The sequence below is a fragment of the Prionailurus bengalensis genome, chromosome A2, assembly GCF_016509475.1.
Source record: "Prionailurus bengalensis isolate Pbe53 chromosome A2, Fcat_Pben_1.1_paternal_pri, whole genome shotgun sequence".
Classification (NCBI taxonomy): Eukaryota; Metazoa; Chordata; class Mammalia; order Carnivora; family Felidae; genus Prionailurus; species Prionailurus bengalensis.
In genome coordinates this window covers 162,205,471-162,221,548 of record NC_057348.1, presented here as the reverse complement: position 1 = coordinate 162,221,548, position 16,078 = coordinate 162,205,471, and the positions used below count along the sequence as shown (strand labels likewise).

Here is a 16,078-nt window from a genome sequence, read left to right as displayed (position 1 = left end):
TTATTAAGTGACCCAAATCATGCACACAGAGCCAGGCATGGTGTTGGATCATCTTCCCTGCATGACATGGGAGACTCTGGTGTGATTCTAGGAAGAAGAAACTCAAATGTGTGGTTAGATGTGTCCAAATTTAGAGCCTGGGATACTTCCCAGTGATTGTATCATATGGGTTTTCATGAGAGTCTTTCATGAAGGTCTCAAGTTACTCATTAAATTTACCAGCCTTCGTGTACAAAGCCAAGAGTCTAAAGCATTGGGAGCCAAGAGAAAAAAAGGAAGATGTGGCCTGGAAAAAGTCTTCCAATGACCATACACCTTCTCTAGTTTTCTTCATATGGTTCTTTCAAGCCCCAAAATATGCATGACCTGACAACAAAAGATGCACCCAGGGAGGAGATCAAACTTTCCCCTACAACCTTCCTACTTTCCTCTACCCCAGACCCAGGCACAGGTAGATTTTCCCAGATTTAGCCAGTGCATCCATTCCAACCTGCTCTGGAAACTTTGAGATGATAGGCAGATGGTCAAAACCTCTCATGGTTGACCAGCTGTTCCAATTGTCTCTTGCATCATCATAAAATTATAATGTTTTTGATTATATATTTTTGTTCACTACATTGAGACATGGGATTACTTGATGCTCACACTTGAAGGTGGGTACTAAGAGAACTAAATGTGGCAGGAAGTAGTGGACAATGGGGTGGCAACCCATGGAGGGAAGCAGCTAGATTTGGAAATTATTGTATTAATACTATATTATTGGTCCATATCATTAGACCAGTTATTGGTGCTAATGACTTGGAGGGCCCCAGGTAACTGTTTTCCAACTTGCAATAAAGACACAGACCGGGACAAGCTATGTAATTTGCAAAGTCTGGCACAAAAGGAATATGCCAGGCCCTTTGTCAAAAACAAACAAAAAAATTTAAGAATTTCAAGATGACATCAATACAACAGTAAACCCTTCTAAGTACAGGGCCCTGTGCAACGGCACAGGTCACATACCCATGAACTTGGTCTTGATGAGGCTGCATACATAAAAGTCTAGAGGAGAGCTAGAATCATATTTCCTGCTCAAAATATCTCTACCATTTCCTAGTTTCATTTCAAGCTACATATTCCTTGAGGGAAACTTGTCCTTGGATGTTTTCATGGTCAGCTAATTGCTTCTCCAGGTATTATGCTCAGGTATGCTGCTAAGTTCCCTAGAGGGAACAGGAGATGAGTTGACACAGAATCCATGGATGTCACAAGAAATCAGATGCGGGTCTCAAATGGTAACAGCCTTGTGATCATTGGTCAAAAAGGAGCATGTGGCCCCCATCAGTCCCATCCTGAGCCCTAAGTTAGGAGTGATCTCCTTCTACAAGATTCTGGATAGAAGCAGTGTAGCCCCATATCTGAATTGTTCACTTAGCCACGCTCCTGATCATTGAGGGCTTCCTTCCACTTGCACCTATGCTGTGAGCCACAGGCCTCTCCACCGCTTGTCTCCTCCTGCAACCCTGGAAACACAACTTTCCACCCAGGATCTTGCTCCTTCCACATAGTCAGAAGAAGAGAGATAAATGTGGACAAAGCCACAGCTTCCTTTTTTATGTTCTCCTTTGATTCTTTCCATTTCACACACACACACAGAAATGTGGATATAATGAATTTTCAAAAGGTGTGGGGTCATTAAGAGACATCCTTTGAATTGTATGGGAGTCTTCTTGTGGGGCTCAGGGTGTTTTCTGCTGCTCAGATCTAGATAATCTCAATGCTCAACTTATTAAAATAGTGCAGAAATAATAACAGTAGTTTAAAAGAATCGTTCCTCCATTGTCCTGTTTCTTCTACATATCATCTTGGTAACCTTGGTGGATCCGTTTCCTATGCCTCCATAACAAATTCCCAAAACATTAGTAGCTGAAAACAATAAAAACTTCATCTCCTGCAGTTATGGAGGACAAGAGCATGGTATTAGTGTTATGGAGATAAAATCAAGGTCCTGCAGAGCTGGTTCTTTCTGGAGGCTCCAGGAGAGATTCCATCCCTTGCCTCTTACATCTTCTAGAAGCTGCCAGCTGTCCTGGGCTTGTGGCCACATCACACGAGTCTCTGCTGCCTTCATCACATTGCCTTCTTGCCTCTCCTTAGAAGGACCTTTCTGATTACATCTGGGGCCCACCCAGATAATCCGGAATAATCTCCCCATCTCAAAGTCATTAACTTAATCACACCTGCAAAGATGCTTATGGAATAAGGTAACATTCACAGGCTCTGGGGATTAGAGTGTGGCCATCTTTAAGGGGCCACCATTCAGCCTGCCACATTTGGGTGAGTTAACCTCTCTGCAACTCACTCCCCTAATCTTTAAAATGGAATACTTTCTTCAGACGGTCATTGTGAAACCAGATAAATTTGTACACATGAAATGGTACTCAAACCATAGTGATCAATAGGTATTAGTTAGAAGTAGCAATAGAACCCTCTATGCTAGTCTCATAGATTACCCTTCTAAGGCTCACCTACACATCAGAGATGCTGTCTTAATCAGTTTGCACAAGCATAATACCACAGCCTGGGAGCAGGAACTACAGGAATTCATTTCTCACAGTTCTGGAGACTGGGAAGCCCAAGCCCAATGTGCCAGCCAACTTATTTCCCTGGGGAAGACTCACCTCCTGATTTGTGGATGGAGCCATCTCACCAGGTCCATACATGAAGGATCGAGGAAGCAACTCTCTGCTATCTCTTCTTACAAGGGCACAAATCCCCTCAAGAGGACCCCAGATTCATGAACTCATGGAAACCCACTTACCTTATCCCCAAATACCATCATGTTGGGGGTTAGGGATTCTGGAGCCTTCTCTCTTGGTGCCACATAAAACTAGTCACTTCTACTTTGTAACAATCTCTTTTAGGTGGATATCACTCAAGGTTTCCTGGTTTCTCCCCACTCACCCCACCCCCAAAGGGCACTGCATGAAAAGGAAGACTCAGCACCTCACAGCCTGTCTACCAGGATAAGGGATCTGGATTATCTATACCCCTGCACTCACATGGCTTTAATGAAATTGTTTTCTGGCTCCACGGATGTGCAAGAAGAGCTGCCTCTTGCAGGTTAATGGCAGCCATGTCACAAAAGAGATATAGGTGTTAGGTGTGACAGTGCACTTGGGGCTGAAACCCTCAAAGGAAACATTGACCAAACCCTCATGAAATAAGGACCATCCCCCCCAAAGAGCCTTTTACTGTCTTCCACGATGTTATATTCGGTTATGAACCGCAACCATTCAGTCCTCTTCTCAAACAGGTCTCTGCTTCCTCCTAAGGCTTCTCCGAAGATCTTCCAAAAGTGACCACTCAGAATTTGTGTCTTCACCAGAGGGTCACAGTCTTGGAGCTTCAGGGGAAAAACTGTAGGACGTGCTCTGAACTACTGTTGCCTCAAAGAGACTCTTCAGAGCAGGTTTCCAAGATGGCAGCACTGACTCAATGCTCAGACTATGCCAGTGAGCAAAGCCAGGACTACTGGGACTCTCAGTCTGGAAGCATATGTACCTCATGAAATCAGACGACTGACTCAAGATCCAGCAGAGTGAGAAGTAATGACATAGGACTGAGTGAACGGATTCAAGATGTGCCATTGTCGGTTATTTGTTTGGAATATTGATGGCACTCTGATGTTCTTCTTGAATGGCTATGGGTGGAAACCTTATTTCTTTCTCTTTAAATGAATTAGTAGACTGTGGATCTGTAAACCCACAACAACCGTCTTTAAACATTACCTCATCTTCACCTACCCTCAAAATTCAGAAACAAATGCTTCTACTGAGTTTCATTCAATTTCATCATGATAGAACCATTTGCATAGGTTTAATAAAAATCTGTCCTCTTGTTTACAAAGATACCATTGGAAAAATCGATTCTGCAGCAAGGCCATATGTACAGTGTGATATCTGAGAGGGATTGTTGTTTAATCAAAGACCATCAGACCACTGCTAAGGAGCAATTGTTGGTGTTACATGTGGAGCTAATGTCTCCAAAACCTTCATAAGAAAACTAATATGATTTCTGGCTTCCAGGATCCCAATCTCTGGGAGTAAGGAAGTCCACTCCCAGGTAGTCCAGAAACCCAGGCAAATTTTGGAGACCTCAGGAAGAGGGAAAATCCCTGAGATTTATGGGTACAGCATGCAAAGTTTACTGGAGCAAGTGTTTGGGCCTCGGTTTCCTACTCCTAGGATAGAAGAATGGCAGGGGCTTTGAAAAGTCTGATTCAAAATTCATTTTGAAAATTTCCAAAAGAAGTTTATCCTTTGGAATTGATAGTTGCTTAATATGATTAGGCTCTAGATTTCCCAAGCAAACTCAAGGAGGCTTTTCCAGTTAATTAAGATTCTTGCTGCATCTGTATAAATGATCAGGCCATGCATGGTAAAAACAATCTTCTAGGATCAACAATACTTGTTGGAGACTGTTTATGATCACAAAGTAGAGAACGCTATGAAAATGATCCAAAACTTAGAAATAGGCAAGAGAGATTACTGGAGTGTTCTATTGTTCTGTGTGGTGCTGTGCTTGATGATCTGCTGTGATATTTTACAACACTTTAAGGACAGAGAGAATTTTTGCATATCTCTGCCTTGGAGATACTCAGCGAATTTTCTGTCTGGTGGAATATAGAATTCAAAAATTACATGTTACTACTCTCTTGAACACATTTCAAATGAACTTTGTGTTTCTGTTTGTTTGTGTTTTTTGTTTTATTCTTTGCTTATTTGTTTGTTTTTAACTAGGTTTCACACCCAGCATGGAGCCCAAACTCAAGACCCTAAGGTCAAGACCTGAGCTGAGATCAAGAGTCAGATGCTTAATTGATTGAGCCACCCAAAAACTTTGAACCAATTATAGAATCAAATTGGTTCTCTAGTTAAGCCATGAGTTGAGCAAAATCTTTCATGTGTTTATACTTGCCCAGGAGTCATGAGTTTGCTTTTTTTGAAAACTGCAGATAAGAAAGAGAGGGAGAAATAGCATGATCCAAGCCTTGGATGTGGAAATAACACTGGACACAGAGAGAGAACAGCTAACAATTTGGAGTGCAGGAATCATTACCAGCCTTTACTGAGGGCCTACCATGTCCCAGGCACTGACCTCTATATCACCTTCGTTCCTTACAAAAGTGTAAAATGGATATTAAAGGGAACAATGATATCTAGAAGAATCTCATTCTTGGAAGAGGAGTTGAGACTGATTATAATGACTGTTGAATACCAGGCCAAGGAATGTGGATTCTAAGCCCTAGGCAGTAGAAGATTTCCAAGAAGCAGAGACCTAAGAAAACTATCCCAATGGGCTTAACCTGGTAACTGCAACTAGGACTGGAGAGGAAGAGATCAGGGGTACTGTACCCTCACTGCACACACTGTCCCTCTCTTACCATCCATCCTAGGTCGAATTGTGTCCTCCTAAAGAAGTGCTAACCCCTGGTACCTGAGAATGTGACCTTCTTTGGAGCACGCTCTCTGTGATGTCATGTCATGAAGTTAAGGTTGAGCCCTACTCCAATGCCTGGAATCGTTTCATTCACAGTGAGGGAAGTTTACACACAGATACACACAGAGAACACCATGTGACAAAAGAGGCAGAGATTGGAGTGAAGCACCTAGAAGGCAAAGAACAAAGCACGACAGCCTGCACCAGAAGATTAGAAGCAGCAAAGTAGGATCCTTCCCCAGAGCCTTCATGGCGAGTATGGCCCTGGGAACGTCTCGGTTTGGCACTTGTAGCCTGTGCCAGTGAGACAGTAGCCATAACAATGAGACAGTAAGCTTCTGCTCTTTAAGCAACAGTTTGTGGTCATTTGTTACAGCAGCTCCTGGGGGAACTAATATAGATTTTAAGGCCAAGAAGTAGGGTCCTGCTCTGGTAATTACCAGTCGTTTTGAAATTGAGTAATGCATGGAGGCTCCAAGAATTCTGAGGCACGTGATAAAAAAAAGGCCTAAGAGGATGTCGGTGGTATGATGAACTTCAAGGTCACTTTCTGGTGAGGTCCCAGAGAAGGTGGGGACCACGCTGCTGGACATTGGAGGGATGATGGCACTTGCTATAAAATGGCAGGGGGCAGGGGGCAGGGAGGTGGGCTAAACTGAGGTGGGCTGCTGGGTGGAGAGCAGACCATGTAAGTGATGAACTTGAATATTTAGCTGAGGAGAATTAAGAGAACAGTGTGGAAGGTGCAGCCTGGTATCTACTTGCTGCTTCTAATGAAATGCATGAGGAAAGAGAGTGGTGGCCTATCTGCCAGCCAAGGAGCACCAGGATCGCCAGCTGCCAGCAGAGCCCAGGAAGAAGCAAGCAAGGTCCTCCCCTCAAGGCTTCAGAGAGCGCACGCCTCTGCTGGCATCTTGACTTTGGACTCCAGGAGCTACCACACAATCCATGTCTCAGCTGTTTCAACTGCAGTTTGGACGACCTGTCGTGCAGTGCTAGCCATCCAGTATGTCCCCTCCACCTTGCCCCTGCCTGCTTTCTTTCCCATCCTCTGAGAAACCCAAAGGTCTCCCCTTCTGTGGCACGGTGTGAACAGGGCAAATCTTCTAGACTACACTCCTCCTCATTCCCGGCACATTTCTGGCCCAGATGGACCCCCGGTCTCCCTGATGAGAGAGAGCTTGGGGCTTTCTCAGAACTTAGATTTCAGTCCTCTGAAGAATTTTCTTTTTGGAAACAATTATACAACACCAAAACAAAACCTAACAATTGTTTCCTTTAAAGAGACACACAGGAATTTAAGGCCTGGGAGTGGGGTTAAGGCCTCCTGAACTCTGAAGGCAAACAGGCAGACTGCCAGGGTGCCATGAGCTGGGGGGTCAGAGGTAAAAGCAGGCCCCCGTCCCAGCAGCAACAATCAATCCCTCACTCTTACAGAATACCAACACCGCACAAAAGGACTATTTTCTCTTAATAAGCAAAAATGTCTCCTTAATATATGAAAATCACTCAGAGGAAAAGTGTGTGCGCCTGATTCTGCCATGATCAAGATCTATGGCTTGGAGAAAACCCAAACACAAACAGACCCCAAAAAACCACAATCCCCATGTGCCCAAGTATCTTTATGGATAAGAAGTCCTAGATTGTCTCAATACAATGCCTCCTACAGAATAGCATCATGCGAGACTATCGGGGCCTCTCCCAATGAGGAGGAATCCCAAGACTCTCCCCCACCCCGGCATGATTCATGAGCCTGGGCTCACATACCCACACAATTTCTCAGGTGTTGCTTGGCTGTAGGTATAAATCTCCAGGTGGAACTGGGGCCTGTGGCCCCCAAAGGGAGACCCTGAGGAGGGCTGAGTCCCAAGACTCCTGGCTGGAGGACCCAGGTGTAAATACGAGTATGGAACTTTTTTCCCCAGGTCTTTGGCGTCCCTAGGCCATCAGAGTAATGGACACTTACAGATGGTTATGGACACCACCTTTATTTACCAGCCAGCACCAACAGCCATGAACACAAGAAGCAAAGGCACAGGCATGTTTCACCCCGAGTTCTCTGCTACTCTCCACACACACAGCATCCTTCCTCACTCATCCGCCTAGACTTTCCAGTCCCACGCCTCCAAACCCCACAGCCTTTGCTTGGATGGCCCCTGGATTCTTAGCCATTCCTCGGTACCGACGGTGGAAGAGGCGGTTTGGGAGAATGGGGGTCAGGGAAAGAACTCACAGGCTACCAGGACCAGCCGACAGCATTCAGTGATCTGCCCTCTCTGGGATTTACAAAAAGTTGGCAAGGTTTCTGCTGTTACCTTCGTTTCTTTATTTTGGTTTCAACTTGACATCTTTTATTGCTTCACTCATATCTTTGTGGAGTGTCTCGAGTGCTTTATTACAAATGATAAACACGGTAAGTAAATCTTTAACGAGGGATAAAGGAAAGACTGTTACATTTATGGCACCATATCACAGCACAGTTTTTTCTGTTACTGTTTCCCACAGTCCCTTGCATTTTCAAGAAATGGGCAACAGGGTGATTTCTCGTAAATTCACTCATGCACAGAAAAACATACATCTTACTTCAGCCCCAGCAATTTCCTGCCTCACCTCTCCCGAGTCTGTCTTCCTCATCAGGCCACAAAGGCAAGGTCACAGGTTCATGTCTTCTCATTTGTGGCTGCTCTTGTGCTCAAAAGGGACTGGGGCAGGAAGGCTGGGCCAAGGAGAATCCCCACCATGGAGGTCTCACTGGCCTCTGCACAGGTAGCTTTTCCCATCTCTCCCCAGGCTAGTGCTGGTCTGAGGATGAGGTGGATGTCTTCCTGGGAATCTCCAACCAGGGCCCGTTCAAAGCAAGCACAGTAGCTAGATCTTTTGACCCTGACGTGGGCTGAACAAGTCAGTTCTGCTATTTATTAGAACAGGTGCACACGGATGCTGCTATCTTCCAAAATTTTGACCAATTTTTCTACTGGTTGTTTGTTCATTGATTGATTGATTAAAGTTTGTTTATTAATTTTGAGAGAGAGAGTGAGGAGGGGAAGGACAGATAAAGAGAGAGAGAGAGGATCCCAAGCAGACTCCCTGCCAGCACAGAGCCCGACGCAGGGCTTGATTCCAGAACCATGAGATCATCGTTCTGAGGTGAAACCATGAGTTGGATGTTCAAGCAAATGAGCCCCCCAGATCCCCCCACCTTTTAAAAAATTTTTCGCTCAAAACATAAATAACAAACAGCCGAGCAGCCTTATTATTTTGACTATTATTTATTTATCAGGAAGATATAGAACGTGAAAGTTGCACTGAAATGACTCATGTCCAAGCTGTTAAAGAATATAAACCACTCTTTGGAAATACAGAGAGAGGCCAGGGTCTCTCTCACCCTCTGCAAGTTCACCATATCTGCAGTTAGTAGGACAGCGGGACTCTGTATAAAGATGGCTGTCTGTAAGACGGTGGTAACTGCTGCCTGGCTCCCTTTTGACGCTCTTTCGTTTAACTATAATAAGACACCACAAAGGGAAGATAAAACGAGGCAAACTCCAGGCAGCCAGCAAGAAGGAAGAAGAGGGGAGTTGGCAATGTGGCCAGAGTTTGACCCAAAACTAGGACAGGCTTCCATATGTCCTGGAGGAACTCTACAGACCTAGTACTGGTGGGACAGCCATAAGTGGTGCAACATATATATTTTCAAAAAATATTAAAGTCTCTTAAAGTTGTTCTAAGGGCATTCAGCAAATGAAGAAAGACCAATTTCAAAAAAAAAAAAAAAGGTCTACTAAGTAGTAGTAAGAACAGTGAGTCTGTGACACTTGACCATAAGCTGCTTCCTCCCTTCCAACTCACACTCACCTCCTCTGGAAGGAAACTGCATTCTGGGAGGCATGGCCAAAGGTAGGGCTCCCTGTTCCCTCAGCCTTCCAGCAAGAGAGCAGTATCTTGGGAGGAATCAGCTGGCGGTCAGTAGGTTTAACCACTGGGTATAGTGCGGACAGGCAGAGTGGTTAGGGAAAGACGCACAGAGTGGGGCTAAGACAACTGTCACCTCCCGGGACTGTGCAGGCCCTGGCTGCACCCTCTGAGGAGAGACACCAAAGGTTTCACCCTGCAGGGGAAGCAGACTTCACCAGGAAAGTCCAGCCAAACACGCAAACCCCGTGCACAAAGTTGCATTGAAGCGACCAGAGCAGATATCCTTGTCTTATCTCTGATCACAGGGGCAAAGCTCTCAGCCTTTCATCAAGTATGGTACCAGTGGTGGGAGTTTTCACACTGATTTCCTTCAGTTCTTTCAACATGCTTAGAACTGCTCTTTGGAAGCCCTATCTTTGAATCCAATATCCAGGGCCTCTGCCAGGCAATTCCTGTGGCCTCAGTTTTTCCAGTATATGGGTCACACCTTCCTGTTTCATTGTACATCTTACAGGTGTTGTCAAAAACTGGGTATTTTAGGTAACATGGTGTAGTGAATCTGGATACTGATTCCCTTTCTGCCTTTTCTAGGCCTTGATTTGCTGCTGTCTGTGTGTCCATAAGGATACAGAAATTGCTTTTTTAAACAACAAAATAGAAATTATGCAGCAGAAAAGTATGACTGAAATGAAAATTTTACTAGTGGAGCTCAACGATAGATTTCAATGGCTAGAACAAAGATTCAGTGAATTTGAAAATGTAATAATTATAAACACACATGAACTTCACAATTGAGCCCCAAAACACAGGAAGCAAAAAATAACAGGCATCAAGGAGAAATAGACAATTCAACAACAAGCTGTAGACTTCAATGTCCACGTTGAACACCGCATACCACAGCTAATCAGAGGGTCAAAACAGAAACAGAAGATGTGACCCAGAGATAAACCAATTAGACCTAACACTAGAACACCTTACCCAACGAAGTAGATTATGCATTCTGTTCAGGTACACAGAGAACGTTCTCCTAAATATGGCCAATAGGCCATAAAATGGGCCTCAATAAATCTAAGAGACTTGAAATCCTAGAGTATAACAGGGGGTAAGCTCCTTTACATCAGTCTTGGCAATAATTTTTTGGACTTGACCACAAAAGCAAAGGCAGCCACAGATAAAATGAACAAGTGAGATTACATCCAACTAATACGCTTCTGCCTGGCAAAGGAAACCATCAACAATACAAAAAGGCAGCCCACTGAATGGGAGAAAGTATTTGCAAATCATATATTTGATAAAGGGTTAATACCCAAAATACATAAAGGACTCATAAAATTAATAGCAAAACCCGAGCAATTTATTTAAAAAGGACAGAGGAACTAAACAGGCATTTTCCCAAAGAGGACATCCAGGTGGCACATAGGTGCATGAAGATGTGCTCAGTATCACCATCATCAGGGGAAACGCAAATCAAAACCACAATGAGGTTTCCCCTCACACCTGTTAGAACAGCCATCATCAAGAAGACAAGAGGTAACAAGTGTTAGGGAGGATGTGGAGAAAAGGGAAGCCTTGTGCAGTGTGCACGGGACACAAATTGGTGCAGCCACTGTGGAAAACAGTATGGATGGTCCTCCAAAAATTAGAGGTAGCATTACATTTGATCCGGCAATCCCACTTCTGGGTATTTATCCAAAAGAAATGCAAGCAAGATCTCAAAGAAAGATCTGCACTCACAAGCTCCCTACAGCATTGCTCACAATACCCAAGATGTGGAAGCAACCTAAGGGTCCATCTATGGGTATATATATATATATATATATATATATATATATATATATTGTTCTGTGAAAAGAAAGAGGAACATCTTGTCATTTGCAACAACAGGGTCGAACTTGAGGGCATTATCATAAGCGAAACATGTCGAACAGAGAAAAACAAATACTGTATGATATCACTTTTATGTGGAATTTTAAAAAGCCAAACTGATAGAAATGGAGAATAGAACGGTGGTGACCAGGGTCTGGGGGATGGGGGGATGGGGAGACATTGGTCAAAGAGTACAAAGTTCCAGTTATAAGATGAATACGTTCTGGGGATCTAATGGGCAGCACAGTGATTATAGCTCATACCACTGTATCATACCTTAAGTGTTACTAAGAGAGTAGATGATCTTAAATGTTCTCACTCAGAAAGGGTAATGGTAAATATGTGATGTGATGCAGGTGTTAGCTAATAATACTGTGGTGGCAATTATTTTGCAATATAGAGTGTATCAAATCAACACATTGCACCCTTTAAAATTACAGTGTTACATTTCAATTATATCTCAGTAGAGCTGGACAGCATGTGGGGGGGATAAGGAGGAGGGCCATGGGTGAGGTATCTTCACTAGAGAGAATGAACTGGCAAGACTGGCTAAAAATCAGGCCCCAGAGCATTAGCTTCAGGTTAACTGAAAGCCCTCACTACACATGGGGAGAGGTGACTCCAGAAACTGTAAGTGAGTTGGGCAAAATCGCAGAATTGATTCCAGAACAAACCAGGTCCGGGGCACATAGCACCATACGTTGTTGTAGACTTCTCTCCACAAATTGTATGGCTATTTCACTCACAGCTATTTTCCTCTCTCATGACCTCCTGACAGGAGAAACAGACACTTGGGCCAGAGATACCAACTTGAGGCTAGCCTAAGTCTCCTATGAAAATTCCATCCTCTTCCTGACGTCTGATCTTTAATAGCTGAAAAGACCTCTTTTTCTTTAGGAATGAGGAGATGGCAGAGAGGACCACATTGGTGGCCTTGTCCACACTGATGTCCAGTCAAGGATTCCTCCCTGATTCCTGGGGAAAGAGACTCTCAAGAGGTCATTTTCTAGGAAAACACCCAAAAAGAAAAAGGCAACTGGACATAAGAGTGGTGGGCAGAGGCCAAAACTGAGAACAGGCCTCAGAAATCTAAACTGCCCTTCACTGAGGTTACAGCCCCTTCCGGGAACAAGATGTGGTGCCACAGCGACCTTCAGAAAAGATCAACACAGTCCCAAGCAGGGGGTGGGTTGAGCAGTGGAAACAATGCAAAGGCACCCCTCGTTGGCCCACCCGACCCATGTCCTGTCCCTTTAAATCGGCACCACTGGGCCCTCCCTCCCTGGGCTCTGAGACTTCCTCCCTGCTCTGTGCTGGCAGGAACAGCCTCTGTACTCACAACCCAAGGCACAGCACCAGGTCGCTGGTTTCTGCAGCCAACAGCAGGGCCTGTCACCACTTCTGCTGGAAGGTGAGCACACACGGGGAGGAAGGGAGCCACCTGGGGCAGGGGGGGAGTAGACGAAGTGGGTGGTGTAGGGGGGCTCTAAGGAATTCAGGGCCTGGTTGCAGCTCACTGAGTGGGCACCCGCATTCTACTACCTCCCAAGAAGGGGAGCAGGATCTAGAAAGATAAATTTCACTCTTGCAGGCTTTTCAGGGAGCTCTGAGTTTCAGAACAAGCAAGGGAAGAAGAAATGGTAAGCATCTTTTTCCAGCCCTGGAGTGCCCACACTTTTACTTGGGACTACGTTCTTCGTCCTGCCCTGCTCCTCACCCTGGTCAGAAAGGTGTTTGCTAGCAGCACTGTCAGGGCTGAGCACACTGGAGAAGGCTGCAGACACTCCCTCTGAGGGCATGTGCAGCCAAGGAGAGAGACATTTCTGAGGACAAACAAGTGAGTCTAACCTCAGAACACATCGCAGCGTGGAAATCGTGTCTGTGAGCCAAGCCCCAATCACACCCTCCACTTCCTCAGCCCTGTTCACCCCCAGGGACTTGCAGCAGCCAGCAACAGTTATGAACATGGTCTTCAGACCTCTGCAGTACACATGCTTGTGTGTCCTTCCATATCCCGTCCCCCGCCCAAGCTGCCCAGGGCTCTGTGGGCTGGAGCCCTCTTCATCCCCACACACTGGCTATAAATGAAGGACTTGGACAGGATGAAAGGCCCAGAAACTCAGAGCAGGGACCCAATGCATTAGAATCACTCAGGGGGTTGGGGTGGTACCTCGGTGGCTTGGTCCATTAAGCTTTGAGCCCTGCGATGGATTATATGCTGTCAGTTCAATGCCTGGAGCCTGCTTTGGATACTTCGTCTGCCTCTCTCCTTCTGACCTTCCCCTGCTTGAGCTCTGTCTCACTGTCTCTCAAAAAAATAAATAAACAGTAAAATAAATTTTTTTAATAAAAAAAATCCCTCAGGAGGAGGGGTGAGAGATACCATTTTTTTAACGTTTATTTATTATTTATTTATTTATTTGTTTGTTTGTTTATTTTTTAGACAGACATGTGAGCAGGGGAGGCACACATGAAGAAGAAGGAGAGAGAATCCGAAGCAGGCTCTGTGCTATCAGCACAGAGCCTGATGAGGGGCTCAAACCCACAAACCATAAGATCATGAGCTGAACCAAAATGAAGAGTCAGACACTTAACAGACTGAACCACAAAGGCACTCCTTTTCTCTTATTAAAGTACACATCTATGAAACAAAATGTCAAATATATATTTTAAAGACTCCCATAGATACTCCCAAAAGACAGCAGGTTCAGGAAGCAGGGGACTACTAATATCCAATTGCAGTTAAGATGCTAGGAGTCTCCATGTTCTACATCAGTCAGTGACTCCAAGCCTCTAAACCCCAGGTGTCAGCTCTCAGAAACTCTGGAGGAATTTTTCAAATCCCATCCCAAACCATCGCAAACCTTTGGGAAGTCCCATAGGGGCCAGGAGTCCAGTGGATTTCCTAGAGCACACTTGGTCAGTTCCATCATCGATAAGGACGTCTTGCTTTAGCTAAATTCTTGTTCTTTGCACTGAATCTTCCGGCTGTTTCTTCAGTTCTGCTGTGCAGTCAGTTATGGGAGTTTGCTAATTTTTACACACAAGACCACTACTCACCTGAGGCCTGTGGGATCAACTTTACCAAGGGCTTTGGGGAGCTGAAAGGGGCGTTACGCAGAAGACAAACCTGTCATCTAACGGGTCAGAGACAAGTTATCAATCAACCCTTCCCTTTGCTTGTCCTTGTGTGTTGCCCATGGGACACAGCAGTAGCCAGGTGTTGCCATGAAGAGGTAGCATTTGAAATGGATGGCGGAGCACAGACAGGACTCAGACAGAAACGTGGGAGAGAATGAGTGGTCATGGGGGTGAGCACAAGGGCAGGCTGGAAAGGCCCTGAAACCTGTCCTCTGCAGAGCAGCTGACCCAGAAGGGGAGTGAGTGGGACACAGGGCTGGCAAAGCAGACAGACCAGAGCTGTGCCCTTGTGACCAGGTCCTCGTGAGATCAAGCAGACTCCATCACTGAGTGGCTAGCTGTAGTAAATCCTGCCGGACTTGGGGTCATCGCTGAGTTTCAGAGGCCTCAGATTCGGGGCAGGAACACCAGGAGCCAGAAGGGAGTGTCCCATCTCTCCAGCACACAGGTCATATTTACACAAATGACACAAGCCAAATTCTTTGGTCTTCGGAGAGCAGATCACAGGTTCTTCACATCAGCATGGGAGATAGGTATCTTTCCCAATTTTCAAAAGCAAACTGCAAACTCTCTTCTTGCCCCCCACCCCTGCCCATCCCCGGCCAACCGCCCTAAGGTTGTTCCCCAAATCACTGAGCAGAATTTCTGACTCTCACACTTTTCCAAAGTCTCCCCAGGCTGTGAAATCTTCTGGGAAAACTTTGTGCCTACAGTTAATGCCACTGACATAAATTACCTGGGAAATTCTCAGCTAAGGCTCACTCACTGACACAGAGGACGAGTTATCACCACCACTCTGTCATTTGCATTCAGGGTCCCTGAAAGGACCAACGAGGCTCACCAAAGGTTCTCACGAATTGGTTCCAATACCAACCAGATCCTTCCGGGGTTCTTCCCCAAATTCTGATGTTCAGAGGAGGGCTGGAAGCATGACCTTTTCATTGGGATGTCACCAGCTCTTTGGACCTTGCCTGTGCCACCTTAGGTAGTTATACCTATTCGATAAACGAATGAATGATTGAAGGAATGAAGGAACTAACAGGTTGTGTTTGGAACTCTTTCAGGTGGGCATGGGAGGACGCAAGATGGCCAGGGATGAAGAAGATGCCTATGGTAAGAACTGATCTCAGTGTGTACTTGCCCCTAGGCGTCAGCTCTGGGTCTCAAGGCCATGGGCTAACTCAAGACTGAACAAAGGGGCACCTGGGTGGCGCAGTCGGTTAAGCGTCCGACTTCAGCCAGGTCACGATCTTGCGGTCCGCGAGTTCGAGCCCCGCGTCGGGCCCTGGGCTGATGGCTCAGAGCCTGGAGCCTGTTTCCGATTCTGTGTCTCCCTCTCTCTCTGCCCCTCCCCCGTTCATGCTCTGTCTCTCTCTGTCCCAAAAATAAATAAACCTTGAAAAAAAATTAAAAAAAAAAAAAGAGTGAACAGAGACATTGGGGCACCTGGGAGGCTCAGTCGGTTGAGCGTCTGACTTCAGCTCAGGTCATGATCTCGCAGCTCGTGAGTTCGAGCCCCACGTTGGGCTCTGTGCTGACAGCTCACAGCCTGGAGCCTGTTTCAGATTCATCTCCTTCTCTCTCTGTCCCAACCCACTCGCATTCTGTCTCTGTCTCTCTCAAAAATAAATAAACATTAAAAAAAAGAAAAAGACTGAACAGAGACAAATCC

At 45.5% G+C, this 16,078-nt stretch overlaps 1 protein-coding gene across 3 annotated transcripts in view; it reads left to right on the top strand.

Annotated features, from left to right (window-relative positions):
- Positions 1 to 16,078, top strand: part of LOC122488509 (GTPase IMAP family member 1-like) — a 66,927-nt gene that overhangs the window by 48,828 nt on the left and 2,021 nt on the right. The window contains exons 1-3 of one of the 3 annotated variants that reach the window (XM_043589885.1): positions 12,556 to 12,676; positions 12,857 to 12,905; positions 15,471 to 15,519. In XM_043589885.1, coding sequence (XP_043445820.1) covers positions 12,903 to 12,905; positions 15,471 to 15,519 — 52 coding nt within the window. In that variant the 5' untranslated portion in view covers positions 12,556 to 12,676; positions 12,857 to 12,902. Of the gene's footprint in view, positions 1 to 12,555; positions 12,677 to 12,856; positions 12,906 to 15,470; positions 15,520 to 16,078 lie in introns of those variants that run through there. The other 2 variants (XM_043589886.1, XM_043589887.1) reach the window with 2 other exon arrangements.